This window comes from Nelumbo lutea, chromosome 7 (assembly GCF_056320005.1).
Source record: "Nelumbo lutea isolate HS-2025 chromosome 7, American lotus-T2T, whole genome shotgun sequence".
NCBI classification, from domain to species: domain Eukaryota; kingdom Viridiplantae; phylum Streptophyta; class Magnoliopsida; order Proteales; family Nelumbonaceae; genus Nelumbo; species Nelumbo lutea.
In genome coordinates, this window is record NC_142690.1 from 36,108,800 (window position 1) to 36,129,453 (window position 20,654).

Genomic DNA, 20,654 nt, shown 5'->3' on the forward strand with positions numbered 1-20,654 from the left:
AATAAAAAAGAAAACCTACACATTCACAACTAACAAGATAATTTCAACAATTAAATGATCCTATATGATGCATGCTTTAGCATATCAAACCCTAAATGTTGGAATGCAAATGCAAATAGTTTAAGATATAAATTAAAAATTTTGAATTATTTATTATTTTTATTATTTTGAAATTCGAAATTTGAAATTTAAATTCAAATTCAAATTCAAATTCAAATTCAGATTCAAATTTAAATTTAAATTTTGAAATTTAAACTCAAATTCAAAAAATTGAATAATTTCCTATTAACAATTAATTATTCAATTAAATAACTAATTAAAAAGAAATTAATAAAGCAACAAATAATTACAGCAAACAAAAAATAAAAGGATTAATTATGCTAAAAAAATTAACAACTACAAAAATAAATTCTAACAAGAAAAATCGCTACTCAAAGGATTAAACAAAAAATAAATAAAAAAGAAGATTATGCTGCAAAAATAAAATTAAATAAACGAAGTGAATTAAAAAAAAAACTAACCTAATAAAATAGAAATTCACTCAAGAAATTAAAATAAAGAAAAAAATAGATTTAAACATCTAAGAACAAAATGAAAGAAAAAGAATACTAAAAAATAATAAAATAAATTGGATCTATATAAAAAAATTAACTACAAATTAAAAAATCACTATTTTACCAAAAAAAAAAAAAGAATTCGACAATAAAAACAAAAATAAAATGGGACGACTACACCTGAAACACAATCCAATTTCTCTTCTCTTTTCTTTTCTTCCGTAGTCTGACAATGCTCCGGTACCCCACCTTTCGCTATTACATCCTGAAAAATCAAAGAAAAACAAGAATTAAAATGAGACTATAGATCAAGTAATCAAACAAAAATAAAAAAAAGTAATGAAACAGATCCAGCCATAGCAAATAAAAAATTTCCTCCGTTGCGTCCCCAGCAACGACACCAAAAACTTGGTGTGTCCGAAAGCGTGTCGTTAACTACTTCGGAATACCAGTTTTAATATTTGTAAGTTTCTTCGTTTCTCATAACAATTATGAAAGCAGTAAATGGTGAGAATGGGCCATATCCACAAGGAAGTGAGGGAAAAATCATTACAAACTTTAATCCAGATAATAGAACACAAAGGGAAGTTGCAAAATCACAAAATTTTAATTGATTAAATTGAAATTCATTAAAAAAATTCGAACATTGCTAAAAGTGAAAAATGCATAAAAATAAATAAATAAATTAAATTAAATAAAAATAGTCTGTAATCCGATCAGAGGTAGCAGTCTCCGGATCTCTCCTTTGACCCTCGAAGGAGAGGCGTTGAATATTATATAGGGATGAGATTTGGGTGCCTAGGGCTGAAAGGTGGAGATAAAAGGATTAGGTGGCACCCTATGGTTAGAATGCTAAAAAGAGAGTGCCCTAGAATGGAGGGTGGAGATTAGATGTTAGGAAGGGATGGAAGGTGAGGATTTAGTAGTTAGGGGCGGCTAGGGTTTGTTAGAGATAAAAAGAATGAGTGGAGAGGTGCCCTAGGGTTTATTAGGGAGAGGGGAATATGGTAATACAGTAGGAGGGGCGCCATTCTGGGTTTAGCAGATAGGAGGCACCCTCTTGTACTCAGTTTTTCACAAAAACACCCCTCTCTCAACTGGACTTCACACCAGTTTCCCAAAAACTAAATTTCAGCTATGAAACTTCTCTAGTTTTTCACAAGATTTGCATAAAGACCCTTAGAGGTCATAATATTGAATTTAACTGGGAAAATGGGGCATTTTGACTATTCTAAGGCCTAAAATACCCCTGAAATGATGCCCTTAAGGCATCAAATTACAGAGTTATTGGTTGTGCCATGTCATGCCTTGCTCATAGGTTGTGCCATGCTTGGCTTGTAGGCCATGCCATGCCACGAGCCAAAATCCCTCGACTCAATGTAAGCTAGGGCATGTGCCTTGCCTAGCACAACTTGTCATTGTAGCTGGTGTGTTGGGTCATGCTGGCCCACGAGTAGCCTGATCCGTTTTACACCTCTACTTGCAAGAATCATATATTGGTGTTCTTTGTCTCTTTGAAGATATGAGGAGAAAAATCCATAATTGATCATTAGGTGTAGATTGCATAATTTGAGGAAGACAAATAGAATGAAGCAATAAAAATGACATTGCGAAAAAAAATAATAGACATGTGGAGGGCCTTCTCCATCTATAGAAATGACAACAGGGTGAATTTGGGGCAAGGCACCCCTTCCCATATCTACCCATAATCATGATGCTCTACCCCTCCCTGTCCCATCTTTGGTGGTTGGGTGGGTTCGTAGTAGGGCACCCACTTTCATTGGGGACGTGGAATCCACATATTTTCCCCACCTGAGACAAACCACCTAAAAATAATCTAATTGATGGATAATTCATGAATATGATTATGAGAATTTAGGGATATTTTAGGAATTGAATTATAACAATCTGGGGTACTTTGAAAATGGAATTATGAAATCCCAAGATTTTAGTAATTTAGAGAAATCTTAGAGATATTTTAGAAATCATTATTAAATTTAGAATATTTTATTAATTTACCATTAGATTTAAGGCGGGTTTCAAAAATTATATACAAACACCATTCCTACCTTCCTCACCGGCAAAAATATTTTTCCCATCCCCCACATAATTTCATTTAAGATCAGAAAAACCCGCCCCGTTGAGAATGAGGCCCGAGTTTAATGGGAAAATTGCCATCCCCTATCCATATGCATAAATACCTTCACAAATTGATTCAAATAAATGTTAAGCGGATACTATTCTTACCGTGGGCGTGTCTCCTTGTGGGTCCCATTTGACTAAAAGAGCATTTTTTTGGTAAATCTGCTTGGCACGTGATGAAACCAGATTCGCTCCAACTAAGCGCACGCACGCCAGATCATTTGAAACCGCACATAGGGAATATCTCCGATACCTGTATATTGTCATTTATGAAGCGCGTTTTGTCATGAGCAATTACGAATGCTGTTGTGATGAGTGGAGACGGTCGTTGGATTGAAAATCGCCGCCTGAATACAAAAAGTAGTAAGCCCCATTGACCCGTTTCTATCGGGTTAGGGTCAGGTATAGGGTAAATCCACCTTGACCAGATCCATTCAGGGCTACGATCGCCACACCCAGCTTTTAATAGGTTTTGGGTTCATTTGGCGGGTTCGGGTTGATGACTTCAGATAAGTTTGGGTTAGTCAAAACCCGACACATTGACATCCCTAGTTTGATTTGATTTCGAGTTTGGATTGAGACAAACGCATAACAAACCTGATCTATTAACACTGTAGCATTAAACCCGACCGTTGACATCCGTTTGGCCGAAGCTTCCAGAATTCCAGGCCTATTTTTCCAGTACGAATTATCTAATATGACATGATGATGATAATAAAAGGTGGGGTATGGTCTTGAGTAGATTCTAATCTGACGTCACAAAAGTCTCCTGGTGTGGGCCATGTAATCAAATCAATAACACAAGATAAAGTCAAGCGTAATATAATACAAGGATGATTTGATTTGAGCGCATCCTAAGTTTTGATAAACCGGGAACATCCCTGAGGAAAAAGGCAAAAGAACCACTAACTAGGTGCGGTCTTATCAAAACTGGGATGCGCCCAAATCACTTTTGTTAAACGCTTAATTAGGTGTCCATTAGGAAATTTGGTTGGACGGTCCGGAGGTTTTCCGTTTAATTCTTGTTGAAAACTTCGTCGCAAGGAAGAAGAAGACTTGTCAGAGGGGAATTCGATTAAAATTAAATTTTAGGGTTTCTATCCAGTTGAGACAGGGATTGCTTGCACAAAAATTTTTGAATTTTGGTTGCTAAAATCTCCAGAGGTCGTTAGGGTTTTGTTCGAATTACCGAATTCCAGAGTTCTGTTTGAGGATTTTGGTTCTCTATTTCGTAAAGTCGGTATTTTTTTCTGATTCATAGAGGTAATCCTATAACCGCTGTCGTTGCTGAATTGGTCTGTTTGATTCTCATTATTAGAAATCGTAATTACCGTTTTTACGATAATCTTCAGTTCTGTCGACATTTTGGGCTCTATTCTATAATTCTGATACTGATCTTGTAAAACCTGGGTAAAATTTATGTTTTGTGAAGTTTAATATGAAAATTTGAATTTTTATTGAATGCTTGATTCTTTTCTGTAGTTTAATTGTGTCTGTAATCGATGAAAATTTCTGCAGCAGAAACATTCATAAAAAGATTTCTGCAGCAGAAACATTCATAAAAAAAAATTCTGCATCAGAAATATGGTTATTTACATGTACTGAGATTAATTGGTATTAGAGAAGCAGGGAGAGGGCTGAAGAAAGAAGAAAGAAATTCTCTTTTCACATTAGTTTTTTCTTCTTGTGACATTCAAGAACTGGAGAGACTGATAGAGCAAGGATGATTGGTTTAGTTACAAGGACGGGCAACTACTAGAGAATTGTCAAAATATTTAGTTAGTGACGAATGACACAATTTGCAGGGCAGTTGCCAAATCTACTCTTCCAAAACTTGCGAAGCATTCTTAATTACTTTACACACATACTCTCATTAATAGCTTTCTGTTTTCTCATTCCTCATCAACTCAACATATCTATAATATTTATTTCTACTTATTGTGTATGAGCATCTGACACTTTCTTTTTCCCCAGTCATGCAAGGTGGTGTTGTATCTGGAAGAACTGCCATGAGACACATTCTTACAAGTTTTGCTTATCTAAAAAGTACAACACATCCACCTGAAATTAGTATTTGTCATTGTCTTTCTTAAATGAAATAGTTAAATCAACTAAAAGAAGGACGGCACAAGGAAAATCAAGCTCAAAGGATTGAAGTATTTGAAAAACCTCTCATCTAAATGTAGAAATGATACACCATCTTTAAATTGATCAAATAGGGTGATCACAAGTTGTGCATTACTTGTGTATAATCCTTTCAGATAAATCCTCAGTGAAAGGGTAAATCCAGAGACTCAAGTCACCTTTTTACTCAAGGCAAATATGAGACCTAAGCACTAGAAATAACTTATGTAGGTACTAATGCAGAAGTGTTTTTCCAAGTTAAAAGTAAACAAATACAACAAAACCTGGTATTAGTACAAGTTTTGGGGTTTTAGTCTGTAATTTTTATTAGCAACTGAAACATAGGGTTCATTGATTTAAAAGATGTGGAAACGATACAAGAACTAACATCACTGTCTATCTTCCATAAGATAAGATGAGGGAAAACAGAAAGAATGAACAAAACAGAAGTTACTGTCACAGAATTTCCGAAAAATACAAGATTGCTGATAACTTGTGTTGAGCAATCCTGGTATATTCCATTGGAGGTTGCCTCTATAACCCACTTTACATGCCAGACCATCAGCTAAGGGGTTGGCTGACCTTGGCACCCACATGAGCTGTTCAGGCTATCTGGTCCTTCTGCTTGATATTCCATCCAGCTTATCACAATTTGAGAGTTTACTTCCACAAAAATTCCCTTCCAACCTGTTTGAATGTCCCACCTTTGGTTCATGTTGTGGAGATGGGATTGCAGCCCTAAGGGAGGGCCCTTCCTCAGTAGGGCTAGGGCCAGAGTAATGTACCAAAAAAGCTGAAGTGCTGTCTCTAAAAGCTTCTCCACACCTGAAGGCTGGAATTTCCAACAGAGCATCCATTGAAATTTAATTTTATTCTATCTTGATATGGAGGCTGCCATTCCTTCTTTATGTTGTGATTTGCGAGTGAGGAGAGAAACCAGTCACAACTTCCCTATCCAGAATAATAGAGTATATCTGTATTCCATTGAATTCTTTATGCCATCATCCAGTGAGCCATATGAATTATGGTCAGTTCAATGGCTGTTGGTGGTTCCAATTTCTTATTATTGAAAATTCTTGCATTCTTTTCTTCCTAAATGCTTGAAAGCACAACTTCCGTTGTGCACCTCCAACTATATTTTCTTCCTTTGGTGGGTGAGGAAAGAAAGGTAGTGGACAAAAGATCCAACTATTTTTTTTGGAAGAGTACAAATAAAATTTTATTAAAAAAAAGAAACAAAGTACAAGCGAACCAAGGTGTTAGGATAACACTCAAATATTCAAAAGTAATGACCAAAATCCAACGGCCATATTTGAAGTAGAAAATAACGCAGTTGTTTAAATTTACATCTTCCTTAATCATCTCCTTCAAACAGTTCTTCATTCCCATCACCTTCCTCATTCCATGCCTCATCTCCTTCCCTTGCTACAGAATTCTTCAACCTCTCTTCCCTTTTACTTCTTTCAAATAATTCAAAGGCCCTTCTAGCTAACTCTTCTCCACCTGAAAAGAACAATCCTAAGCTCCTGTTGACTTTAGCACTCTTGTCTGCCAAATCTTCAATCCTCACTTTGCCTTCCTTATTCTTGCAAACTGATTGAGACTTCTTAGAATTCCTCTCTAAGTCTCAGGTTCTCTCCTTCTGCTTATCCTTTGACCTAGATTGCCTTTCCAAACCATCTCCAAGAGAATCCAACATCTGCACCTTCTCCTCATCAGAATCATGAAATTCTTCTCCTTGCCCCTCTAACACCTTCTTCTTCAAACTTTGGTTTTTGATCCTTTTTTCTTATAAACTCTCTTGTGTTTATTCGTCGGACCAGTCCCAATCAAACCATCTTTCGACCTTGAGGAAACTTTTGATACATGAACAATATGGGACTTACTTGAGTTTCGCGCTATCTTAACTGTCTCTGAAGTAACAGCCTCACCATCCTTACTCTCTGTTTTTCTTCTTTGCCTAGATCAACTCCAAGACCAAGCCTGCCAACCGTGACTTCAAAATTTGAGTATTTCTTGTCTCCTTCAGAAAACCTGTCCTCCCCTTCTTTTCCAAACTCTTCCTTGGAAGTCGGAACAAACCGCCTCCATATTCTTGACTTCACTCCCATTGAGTTTCTCCCCTCCTATAGTGAAGCATTCTTGAGGGCATACTATTGATCGCATAAGTAGCGAGAAGCACAGTATCCATCCAAAAAGACTTAGGAACATTTATTTGTAATATCATCCCAATAGCCACTTTGAGAAGGTGATGTTTTTTTAATTCTGCAATATCATTTTGCTGTGGAGTTTTAGCACACAAATTCAGTGAAGGGAACCATGAGAAGCAAAAAACTCATTGAGATCACCATGGAAACATTCTTTGCATTATCTAACTGAAATATTTGAACCTCCATATGAAATTGAGTAAACATCGTCTGTTGGAAAACCTTCACAATTTTTTGAACTTCTTCTCTGAAGTGTATAGGGAAAATCCAAGTATAGCATGAACAATCCATCGATCAAGCTAATAAAATATCTGTAACCATTTTTAGACGATATAGTAGTAGGCATGTTCTACAGTGTTTTCTTAGTTAACATGTTTGACATTCAAGATTCGACATTAAAAAAGACTTAGGGTCCCTTTGGTTTATGGGAACAGGGGTCTAAAATTGGAATAGTCCATTCCGATTCCAATTGTTTGATTGGGAAGAATCGGAATCTCATTCCCATTGCTAGTGGAATGGCATTCCGTCATTTGAGGGAATGGCCATTCGCCCCCTCCCTTGGGAATGAGAATCCATTCCAACCAATTCTGATTCCAACTCCAATTCCCATTTGAGCCAAATAGGCGGGAGGAATAGACCATTCCGATTCTGATTCCGATGGATCTTGACTACGAACCAAATGGACCCTTAAACAAAGCAGGAAACAAATACTTTAATGGCTCAAATAACATGTGATCAAGACAACTATGCCATAGAAATACTGGAGTTTTGTGTGATTGGTTCGACTAATTATTTGACTCTGATGTTGATGTCGCGAATTCAGCCTTATTCTTAAGGATGTAAAGACCATCCACCATATTTCCTCTACCAACCGTCTTCTCAGATGTTAAATCTTGAAAAACACAAGAACAAGGGAAGAATGTTACACTACAATTCAAGGAATGAGTGATACTACTGATAGATAGTAAGTTAAGAGGAAGCTTTGGAACATGCAAAACATTTGTAAGGGCAAGGCTATAAAGAAGGGAATACCGATTCCTGACTTGCAATGGTGGAGAATGATCCATCTGCAATCATCATTTTATCCCTTTTAGACAAAAGGCTATAAGACTGAAACAAATTTGGCTTATTGGTCATGTGGTAGAAGGCCTTTGAATCAATAATCCAAGGGGATTCAGGAGCATGTGTGGAAACATGGAAAGCAGAGGTAGCATTCTCTGATATAGATGCCAATGAAGTAGAGGGATCACTAGCTTGACAATCCATCTAACACAAGGCCCTACCATATGATTCTAGGTGGTCATGGAAGGAATTAATGAAATCCTTTTTAGTGTTTGAACCAGTATGTTGCTCTTGAGTTGTGCCAGTAGTCACATTGTTACTCTGACTGTTTGAGAATCATGAGTGCCATATTTCTTGTATTCTACTTCTTTTGTCTTTGCATTTTATTTTGTTCTTGATTCTTGATTGCCCAGTAGGTCTCACATGTATGTCTAGGACGACAATGGGTACACCATAGTCTGTCCTTGTCATCACCTTTCTTGGAGTCACCTTTATTCATCACCCCATTGCCACCCTTAACAGATAATGCCAATCTGCTGCTCCCCCTCAGTTGTAACCACCACATTTTGTCTACTAGATTGGACTAGGGTAGTACATACCTCCTGGATCGATGGTAGATCACTGCATCCCAAAATCTAATGAAATGGCTACCAACTAATTAATCTCCTGTTCCCAAAATCTATTCTCTTTGTCTTGGTTGTGATGAGACGGCTACCCTCTTATTAATCTCCTGTTCGGGTTGGGTCTCTTCTCTTTTTGGGTGCAGATGGACACTCCCCTCTAGTGTTACAGGTTGTAGTATGTTTCTTCAGTCAGCCAAAGAAAGGAGGTAGAACCATGTGGAGAGGTACAATACAAGAGCAGCAATTTTGTGGGCAATTTGGGAGGAAAGGAATAATAATATCTTTCAAGAGTGGGGCAGATCAAAGGAAGAATTAATTGACATCAAAGACTTCTCCTTTTACCTTTTCAAAGACTTCTTAGGAGGAATAGGAGTGAAGTAGTGGCGTCCTCAAGGGCCACTCTCAGGGACATTTGGTCCCCTCCTACAAGCCAAATTTACAAGCTCTTTGATGGGAGTTCACAAGGCAATTTGAGTCCTCTGGGAATAGGTGGAATGATAAGAAATAGGGAAGGGAAGGCTGTGGCTTTATGCTTTGGGCCTATAGGAGAAGGCAACTCCTTGAGAGCTGAAGTGCTACCCTTATTACAAGGGCTGAAATTGGCCGGACAGTTGTGCCTTCAGCCAATTGAAGTGGAAGTACACTCCAAATTGGTTATAGGGTGGCTTCAAACAGGTAGCATGGGGATTTGGACTCACAAACAAGCTTTGAGGGAAATTAGATGTCTTTCAAGGGTTTTGACTATTCTGTTTGATGGGTGAGAAGATCAGCAAACAGTATGGCCGATTCTTTAGCCAAACAAGAGGTTAAAGAGTTGAGCTCTTTTGGATTGAATTGTAAGAATCAACTACTTTGGGGGTTTGGGGGTCAGTTCCCTTACCTTGGGACCTGAACCTTTCTTCTTTTTCTTTAAATTTTGATTATTGAAAGTTACCGTTTCCTATCAGAAGGAAAAAAAGGTCACTGGAGATATAAAAATCGAGGCTGAAGAAAGAAACACCCCACTTCTAAGTTCTGACACACAATCACAAGAAAAAAGTATAAACCCTAGGTGTACTAAATTAGACTGCTGAAACATCAACTACACTGGCTGCATAGCCCAAAAACATCAAGCCCTAGTCATCACCAGTCCACACAACACATATGGCAATGAAGAGCCACAGATACCTATCAAAAAAGGGATAACACGAACCTTTACAGCACAGAGAGAAGGCACCCACCTCACCTTTGACAGCATTCTTCTGTCACCAAATAATACTCTTCTTGGTGCTACATCCACGAAAAAAAGGAAAAAAGAGAGAAAACTGTTGTTCAGATCAAAAAAGGAAGTTCTAGGTAAGAAAAACTTGATCTGAATGTTATGGCTGTCATTGGAAGGAGTGCAAAAGGCAAAGGAAATGGATGTTAGGAAGTTGATTATCGAAGGTGACTCAAAGTTAGTAGTGGAATAGTTGCAAAAGGAAGGCAAGGGTTTCTGGATGTACAGCAACGAGAAAAAAAGATTTAAATGTCTGACTAAAGATATGGAAGTGCAATTCAGCTGGGTTAAAAGTACTGCAAATGCTTTTGCTGATGTTTTAGCTAAACAAGGGGTGGGAAGGAATCATTTGTTTTGGGATCAATTGTAATTGCATAGTTGTTACTCGGTAAGACAGTTTTCCTCTCCCAATCTTGTAATTATTCTTTTATAAAGTTAATGAATTTCAGTTATTGATCGAAAAAAAACACTTGATCTGAATGCTTCTACTGCCCATAAATATCCTCTGATACCATATTATCTAATGAGAAATAATGAGACTAATGGAGAAGGTGGAGAGGAAGAGAGAAGAGGAGAGAGATTAGAGAGCCGAAAATCTAGGCTGGCGACACCTAGAGCTTTATTTATAATAGGGCAACAGCTAATATAAAATAAAATTATGATAGTGCTCCTGTGGCACAATCTACGAGAAAAATACCTCACGCCCTTATTATTTGGTGGTCTTGGTGTTTTCTATCTAATAATATCCAAGATTGTGTTGCTATTTGGTGCCTGCTATCCAAAATTCTGGTTGCTTGATGGTTTATTCACTGAATTGTTGACATTTCAGGAATGCAGAGCCAGCTTGTGTGCAATGGCTGTAGGAGCGTTCTCCTTTATCCAAGAGGAGCTACAAATGTCTGCTGTGCAATATGCAGCACAGTTACCTCAGTCCCACCTCCTGGTATCCCTCTTCCCCCTCTGTTTTCCTCTTTATTAAGAACTAGAACTTTTTTTTTTTTTTTTGTCTATTTAAAGGTAAAGTGTAGTATTTCATTAATGTATGGAGGAGTACCTGTGCAATTTGAACAAAGACTTAAACATTTCTGTTTACAAAAAGAGATTCTCTATCAAAAGAAAAAAAAAAAAATAAAAGAGCTATAAGGTATTCCTTGAAAGGGTTTGAGGATTCTGAGCCATGAACATAGGGTACCTGTGAATCTGACTTCCTCTTCTGATTTGGATTGCCCTTCAACGACTTTTTTGTTTCTTTCAGTTCATAGAATCCAAATAATTGCAGCAGGACACATTTTCCATAATAATTTGCCCCTTTTACTTAGCCCTCAGAGGTACCAACCACTGAATAAAGCCCGAGCAGATTCTTGGAAGCATCCTACCACCCCAAAACACTTCAAAACATCCAGCCATAGAGAACTAGGGAATTTGTAGTGCAGAAGTGATGATTTACAGATTTGTTCTCCTTAGAGTAAGTTCACAAATGGGATTGTTTATTGGAACCCTTCTTTTTAACAGATTGTCCAGGCTAAAAGAGCCACTTTAAAAGGCATCTTTAGGACCCAAATTTTACTAGCCGGGTAGGAACCTGCAGACTCAGAATTCAGGTGCTTGAGCATGAATTTTACTGAGAACATTCCATATCTGTCCCACTTCCTTACCCTTTTGTCCATCTGATCCATATTTGGGGATATGCCCTGTAGTTTATGCAGCATGTCTGAGAATAGAGGGATCTCCTAATCATTGAGTTTCCTTCTAAATCTGGGGCACCATACAGGTTATTATGAAGTTCAAAGCAATCACATGCCAAGGCTTCTTTTGGGCAATTTCATAAAGTAGTGAATAGAAGACCGTTAGCATTATGATTTCTTCAAGCTAAATTTTGATGGTAGTTGTTTTGGCAACCCGGGTGCTGCTGGAATGGGAGGGGTAATAAGAAATGACAAAGGAGAATGGGTATTCTTGTACTCTGGACCTTTAGGGGAAGGGGATTCCACAGTTGCAGAGTTGAGGGCAGCCGTGTTTGGAGTTCAAAAAGCATGGGAGATTGGAATCAGAAAGTTGGTGATCGAAGGAGATTCGAAAGTGATTATAAGCTGGCTGAAGCGAGAGGACAAGATCCCATGGGAGATTGGGTTCAACTGTTACTTTCCTTTTCCAAAGGATTCTGAAATTTAATTAGTGGAATTTAATGATGAGAAACAGAAATACCTTAAAAGGATTCAATGAGAGAGAATGGGAATGTGCTGGTCATTCCATCATTGAAACTGTTGTGGTTCAGAAAAGTTAAACCCAAAATTAAATATTTCCAACTTATCTGTTGCCATGATACTCCTTTTTGAGTATTTAGAACGCTAGGGCTGAAATTCAAATTCTATGGATGCATTTGGCTTGCAGGAAAGTAAGGGATAAAAGGGAATGTTCTTTATTCTTTTTCCCCACATTTAGTTTCTGAGATGTTATGAGATAAGATTGTAGTTCTCAATTTTTGGGAATTGGGTCTCACCATTTTGGTGTGAAAAAATGGGAAGGAGGGGAACACTTGTTTGACAAAAACTATCAATATAAAAAGAAAAGAACTTTTATTCTTGTTGGGGCTGACATTCCCATTGTTTCCTTGTGCAAGCAAACAGTGGAGCATGAAAAGAACTTTCAATTCAGTCCAAATCCTAAGTACCACCACTATGCCATATCAGGACCTGTTGTAAGGCCTTCTTTTTAGAATAAGTCTTCAAGGGTGCTGATCGATTCCTATCATCTCAACCTGGCTTGAAAGAACTCGACCCCGACGAGTTAAAAGCATGAAAGTCTTCACCAGTGATCCAAGAACTCTCAGACATAGGCATGCCTTTCCACTTGACAAGGAATTTCTGATACCCTCTTGTAGCAGTAGGTATTATTTCCTCATCTAAAACATCTTCTAGAATATCATTTGGAGCTGCAATAGTTGGCAATTTAGGTATAGGAGTCTTAAAAGAATCCACATGTCCATGATAAGGAGTCAAGTCCTTAACATTGAAGATAGGACTAATTCCCATGTCATCTGGCAACTCTAGAACATAGGCATTAGAACTTATCTTCTTGATGACTTTGTAAGGATCGAAACTCTTTGTGTGGAGCTTCTTGTACACACCTTTAGGAAGATGTTCTGGCCGTATACGTACCATAACCATGCCTCCCTCTTGATAATTTGCCAACCATCGACGAATATCAGCTCTAGCCTTGTATAAATTATTGCTCAATGCAATTTTTCTCTTAAAATCATCATGTATCTCTCTTATGTGCCTAGAAAATGCTTCTGCTTCAATGCTAGTTCGTGTATCTGGTGGTAAGGTAACTAAGTCAAATCCGCTTAGGCTGAATACCAGTCACCACTTCAAATGGACTTCTTCCTATGAATCTATTTACTGAGCTGTTATAAGCAAACTCAGCTATTGGAAGCACTAGATCCCATCTAGAAGTATGATCACCAACTAGACACTGTAAAAGATCTCCCAAGCTTCTATTTACTACCTCAGTTTGACCATCTGTTTGGGGGTGAAACGATGTAGAGAATTTCAGCTGAGTATTGAGTAGTTTCCAAAGCGTCTTCCAAAAATAACACATAAACTTGGTGTCCCGATCTGATACAATAATAGAAGGTACTCCATGAACTTGAACCACTTCTTTGAAAAATATAGTAGCAATATGTGAAGCATCATGTGCTTTGTTGCAAGGTAAGAAATGAGCCATCTTGGAGAAATGATCCACCACAACATAGATTGTATTGTGACTTGGGCCGGGCTTGCACTTATGATAAGGGCTTTGCACTTATGTAGGACCAGCTCAGTTCTAGACTTCTAGTCCTTAGGGAATGTTGAATGGTCTTCTTGATCAGAATTTTATGTCTGTAATGGCTTTTTGAAGGAATAAGGGAGAAAATAGGGAGAGAAAGAGGAGTGAAAAATACCTGGAATCACTCATAGGGTGCCTAGAATCACTCTAGGGCATAGGAATCACTCACCATAGCTAGCATAAGCTGAAGGAAACTCAATGTAATTCATTGCCTTTGTATAAAACGTCCATACATATTTATAAACTTTAAACTCATAATAATCTTAGGAGTCAAACTGTTAGACTCATAATAGTCTTAGGAGTCAAACTGTTAGACTCAATAATCCTAGTAGGACTCAAACTAAGTTGTCATATCCTATTTCAATTTAAAGAAGACTCACACACTCTAATCTTATGCAATGTGTAGATACATAGTGGTCACTTGGACCATCAGAGCACAGGGGGCGTCGAATTGATACCACACGGATGCCTGTGATGAGTCCATAACTCATCGCACGTCTGTTATGAGTTATGATCTCATGTTTGTAATGAACTCGTGCCCGAAATGAGTTGTAATGAACTTTGGCTTGCCTAAATTTGCGATGAGTTTTAGACACACATAGACTTGCAATAAGTTCAGACATGCACGGACCCGCAATGAGTTTTGGACGCGTGTGGATCTATGATGAGCTCAAAGCCATCGCAGACCCACGACAAATGTGGAATTACTTAAGGCCCGGAATAAATATTAGAAACACGTGCGTCTTTAAATCACTCGCATGATGAGACGTTCTGTAGGCCTAATAAGGGTGCGACGACTAAGTAATGACGTCACCCACGCCACGTCGGTTAAAAGGGTCACAAAAGGAAGTAGCATACGCGGATTATGAGAATCCTTGGACGAAAGGAAAGTTCGTCCTTGGGATATCTCATAAGACATGTGGTGAAACCCTAGCAGTGAACAATGAATCCGAGATTCCCTTTCCTAGTGGGAATCAAATACTTTTGGTTCCTTCCTTTCGGGACCTCGGGATCTCTCCCTATAAATAGGGGTCCATCTCATAATGAAATCATCATTCTATCATTCTCATTTGCCCTAGCCTTTAGCCTACCTCCTACACCTGGTCTTCCTTTGTCCTTCAAGGAGACCTCCGTACGTAGCCTCACCACCACACACACAATGACTCTGAATTTTTAAACAAACTATAACTAGACAATTTAAACCCTATCATTGGACCCCCACAGAAAATTGCAAAAATGACAAAAATACCCTTGGTGTTCAATTCAGTCCAAATCTCAAGTACCATTGCTATGCCATATCAGGACCTGTTGTAAGGCCTTCTTCTTTCTGGAATAAGTCTTCAAGGGTGCTGATTGGATCCTATCACAGGGGGTACAATTATAATTTTTCAGTGATTGGTTCTAGTTATGATGCATTCCTTTTTAGTGTTTTCACCTTTTTTCTTTCTCCTTTTTTGAAGAAGTTAAGATACATTTCATTGATTGAGATAAATTACAATAAGGGAGCATGGAGAGAAGCCCCTTAACAGTTAAGCTCTCCCCAGCAATACAAGTAGAGTCACAAGTCTCACACACTCTTAGAATGCAAAAACCGCTTCATAGAATCGTGATGGAATCCCTTCCAGGCAGAGGTCCAAGAAGATAACCTCCCAACAACTTGCTGAACCAGCTCCTCATCTCTTCTGACCTTGTTTCTGAAGATCCTTCTATTCTTCTGAGACCAAATTGTCCATATTATAGCCACAGGCAGCATCTCCCACAAGGCTTTACCTGACTGCTTGATGCACTAATTGGCCAAGCCGTCAACAGCTTCTCGAGAGATATAGGCATTATCCGATTCAGGTTGGCTGTCTTGGTAAAGTGCCCCTGCCCTCAAGAGCTCCCTAGCTGCTTGACAGTGACTGAAAATGTGTTCAGCACTTTCTAGGTGTTACCTACATATGTCCCTCCCAAGATCCCGCATTGCTGGGAGCCTCGTGCAATGGGCTTCCCTTTATTTTCTGGGTGCTGCCTGCAGAACAAACAGTTCAAATCTTGGATCTGAAGCCCTCTTCTAACTAAACTCTCTGGTTAGATATTTACCCAGAGAAACAGTCCATACCAGGAAATTAATTTTAGAAGGAACCTAGGACTTCCACACCATTTTACAGGGGAAGGGGTGTATCCCGACCCTTCTTAGATTTCTGACAAATGAGATTAAAGAGAAGTTACCATTTTTCTCTCATATCCAGCACCACCCATCCTCCTGAACCATTCTATTTTTCTGATTTCTCAAGGTTTGGAGGAGTTCCAGAGCATTATTTACCTCCCAGTCTTGAAGATTCCTACAAAAAGTAGGAGCTCAGATGGCATTACCCCCAAGAACTTGGTAGGAATCTGCCACTATATTTTTTTTTTCACCTTCTTTAATAGCAATTATAGCATAAAAGGAAATGAATTTTATTAAAAGGAATAAAGTTTTCTCCCACCTTCGGTCTCTTCTTTCACTTACAAATATGCTTGTCCATCAGAATTCAGCATGATCAATTTTTGCAATAAAGATTGGACTTTTCAGATTCAAGATCCCTTTTTCTTGACGAATAACAGATTCAAGATCCCTTTTTCTTTCTACTCTAGAGAAAATTCTGGAATTCCTTTCATCCCATAGGGTCCAACATACTGCAGCCCTCAAACATCTCCCCTTTTTATTAATACAATCTTTACTTTTCCCTTTCAAAAAGAATGTTGTTTGTATTATTGCAATACAATTCAAGGCTGACTTGGCTTTAGAAGTACATTCATCATGGCTGAGAACATGGTATCAGAGCAGGTTCAGCCATAGATCTCTTTATTTCTTTCCTCTTTTTTCTAGCTCTGTTTTTTTTTTGATTTTTTTTGATCAGTAACAAGTCATTACTTAATCATAAAAGTAATTACAGTGAGGAAGATAAACCTTCTTATCTTCCAACTGGAGCTTAAAACTCTCAAGAACAAAAAGGAAAAAAATTACATTTGTGCCCAAAACATTGACTCCCTCTCGACTCCTTGCTTAGCTAACCCATCCACAAAAGAGTTAGCTGATCTTATCGCCCAGCTGATCTTAACTTCCATCTCAACCAGCCACCTAAATTTCCTCCTCTCATTACTGTACATCCATAATCTGCTATTTTCTTTATTCAGACACCCTACCACCACCTCTGAGTCCCCTTCAATGATGAGTTTTCTCATATTCATCTCCTTAGCTCTTTGAACTCCTTCCAACACTGCAATGGTCTTAGCCATGAGAGAGTCACCCACTCCAATTGGGCAGGAGAACATGGCTGAAACAAGCCCATTCTCATCCCTAAACACACCTCCAATCCCCGATTGTCCAGGATTCCCCCGACTACTCCCATCAAAGTTTAGTTTTAAAAAGCCGGCAGGTGGGGGTGTCCAAGACACACACAAGATTGCTTTGGTCTGGGTGCACTTAGCAATCTCACTCCACTTCCTCAACAAATCATCCATTGTGAAGCTTGTAAACAGCTCTGAAGATTTCAGCCACTGTACTATCCTTATATGGATCAGTTCACTCAGTTCTTCATTGCTTCTTTCTACTCTAGAGAAAATTCTGGAATTCCTTTCATCCCATAGGGTCCAACATACTGCAGCCCTCAAACATCTCCACATGGTTCTTCCCCTTTTCAATCGGCATCTGAAGAAAGAAGGGGAAAAAGACTTTGCAAATTTGATGGAGGATTCCATTTACACCCAAAAGGGATAGTGCCCACACCCAAATGGACTTAGGAAATTGGCAAGTCACCAATAGGTGAAAACCAGTCTCCCCCTCCGCTTTACAAAGAACACACCAGTAAGGGGGTAAACATGTCTTGGGTCTTTTCTTTTGGAGCATATCACTAGTGTTGATTCTTTCTAGAAAAGCTTCCCAACAAAAACTACCAACTTTAGGGGGAATTAATCTACACCAAATGTCCTTAACCGGAAAGGGAGGGCCAACAGGACTAGGGGGCTGACTTAAGACTTTGAAAAAAGAGGCACAAGAAAATGAGCCAGTGGGGGTGGGGGTCCAAATTCTAGAATCAAATTTAGTAGGGTCCAAGAAAATATTGTCAAGGATACCAAGGAGGCTCGAGATACTATCCAAGTCTGTATCTCTCACATCCCTTCTCAAAACCAAATTCCACCCAAACTTATAAGAGGAAGGTGAAGGGGTAATAAAGGAAGAACTTGGCTCATTTTTTAACTCGGAGAGGGCATACACAAAAGGAAACAAGTCCCTAAGAGGGGCATTCCCACCCAAGTTTGTTCCTAGAATTTTATGGAATTACCTGAGTTCAGATCATACCTGATGAGAGGGCTGAAATTTGGAAGAAAATTGTGAATGGCTTTCCAAGATGACGTACTTGTGATCCTAGCTTGGATCCCAACATCCCATCCATTTTTCTCCATCCCGTGTATGCTTACCACTATTCTAGCCCATAATCTCTCCTTTTCTATTGGGAGTCTCCACAACCATTTCCCCATAAGAGCCATATTCCTTTTCTTGATGTTCCCAAGCCCCAAGCCACCAAGGTTTTTACTTCTAGTCACCACCTCCCAACTCACCCAATGGTCCCTTTTATCCTCTCCCGGCTCTCATAGGAAATCTCTCATCATCTTCTCCAATCTGTTAGATACCTTTGCAGGAATTTTGAACACTGAAAGGAAGTAAATGGGCAAGTTAGCTAGAGTAGCCTTTATCAGTGTAATCCTCCCGCCAAGGGAAAGATAATTCTTCTTCCAAGAGGTAAGTCTCTTTTCGAATCTTTCCAAAAACTCTCCTTCTTTGGGTTATCACCCAAAGGCATCCCTAGGTAATTCAATGGCCAACCTGAGACTTCACAACTCAATATTTCTGCACTTTCCCTAATTTTACCCTCCTCCAAATTCACACCCACAACACAACTTTTCTCAAAATTCACCTTTAGGTTGGACATTTGCGCAAAAAGTTGTATCGCCAACTTCATATTCCTGAAATACCTCAACTTCCCACCTTCAAAAAACAAAATTGTGTCATCTGCAAGCTGTAAGTGGGTAAGGGGAATTTCCTCCCTCCCTAGTCTCCATCCTCTTGAAAGGCCCCTAGAATCTGCTCTATGAATCAACCTCCCCAGTACATCAGCAACCAAAGTGAACAGGAAAGGAAATAGGGGGTCACCTTGTCTTATTCTCTTAATAGCTAGAAAGAAACCCATCACTATCCCATTCACTAGCACAGAATAATGAAAGTTCTGAACACAATCCATTTACACCATCTAGTCCTGAACCCAAATTTGGACATAACTTTCATCAAGAATGGCCATTCCACCAAGTCACAAGTCTTTTCCAATTCTAGCTTATAGATCACTCCTTTCTTCCTATTCTTCCTCAAATTCTCCACACTTTCATTGGCAATCAGAATTTGATTAGTAATTTGTCTCCCACTCACAAAGGCTCCTTGATTTGGAGAGGTTATTGTTGGCAATACTTCAACCTCAAAGACAAAACCTTTAATAGGATCTTATACAAGCTATTTATTAGACTGATTGGCCTAAAGTCCGTAGGGTGGGAAGCATCTTTCTTCTTTGGCACTAATGCTAGAAAAGTGGAATTCAGACCCGGGTTGACCACACCTCTTCTATAAAATTCCTCAAACACTAGCAGAAGGTCACCTTTCACGATATCCCAACAGTCTTGATAGAATGCCATTGTAAAACCATTCGGGCCTGGAGCTTTTGTTGTATCCATAGAAAATACAGCCTTTTAATCTCTTCCAGCTTAAACCTTCTTTCGAACCTTTGCTTATTATCCTCCCCTACATCTGGCCAATCTATACCTTCTAGCCACATCCCCCTCCTGAATGGCCTTCGTAATATGGATTTAAAGTGTTCAACAAATGCCCTTGCTGTTTCATCCTATTGTGTTAGAGAAACACCATCGACTTCCAATCTTGAGATCATGCTTTTCCTTCCCCTTCCATTTGCCACAAAATGAAAAAATCTGGTATTTCTATCTCCCTCTTGCGGCCATTTGCATCGAGATTTTTGCCTCCAATTTATTTCCTCCTTATGAAGACAATCCTCTAACTGCCTTTTCAAGCCTCTTCTTTGTTCCTTATCTACCTCTCCAAATTCTCCCCTTTCTTCTTTCGAATCAAGGAACTCAATTTGATCCATTAGTGTGCTTTTCCTTTCTTCTAATCTCTCGAATTCCAACTGATTCTACTCCTTGAGCTTGGCTTTCAGAAATTGGAGCTTCTTATGAAATCTCATGCCTTCCCAATCCACCAGTGGGTTGCACTCACTCCACCATTCCTTAGCTCTCGTGGAAAACCCAGGATGGAGCAACTACATATTCTCAAACCTAAAAGGGGCAAGTCCACTCCTCTCCTCTTTGCATATCACAATTGGCCAATGATCCGAGGTCAATCTAGGAAGATCCCTAGAGGCAAGGTGGCCCCAGTGGTCTTCCCAATCCAATGAGAAAAGAAACCTATCCAACTTAGAGTAGATAGGACTCGATTGGAGATTGGACCATGTTAATGACTTTTGGGCTAAAGGTATCTCTTTGAGTTCAAAAGCATCCACAAACCGATTAAACTTCCTCACACTAGTTGTCACCCTCTGATTACTAATATTGGTTTCCTCCATGAATCTAATCACATTGAAATCCCCACCCACACACCAAGGCCCATCCCATAGTCCTCTGACATCAGCCAGTTCCTCCCACAATTCCTTCCTCTCTGTAATCATTTGGACCATTAACATTTGTTAGTACCCACTCATAACCATCCCCTTGCTGCTTAAACTTTAGGGAAATTGAATTTTTCCCAATTAGCTCCTCCACACCTTCAACCACA

The 20,654-nt window shown here is 38.9% G+C and overlaps 1 protein-coding gene across 2 annotated transcripts in view; it reads left to right on the forward strand.

Annotated features, from left to right (window-relative positions):
* The first annotated feature begins 3,525 nt into the window (after positions 1 to 3,525).
* LSD1 (LSD1 zinc finger family protein) overlaps positions 3,526 to 20,654 on the forward strand; it is a 47,287-nt gene continuing 30,158 nt past the window's right edge. For both annotated transcript variants that reach the window (XM_088953623.1, XM_088953624.1), the window contains exons 1-2: positions 3,526 to 3,959; positions 10,800 to 10,913. In XM_088953623.1, the coding sequence (XP_088809749.1) occupies positions 10,802 to 10,913 (112 nt within the window). In that variant the 5' untranslated portion in view covers positions 3,526 to 3,959; positions 10,800 to 10,801. The remainder of the gene's footprint in view (positions 3,960 to 10,799; positions 10,914 to 20,654) is intronic.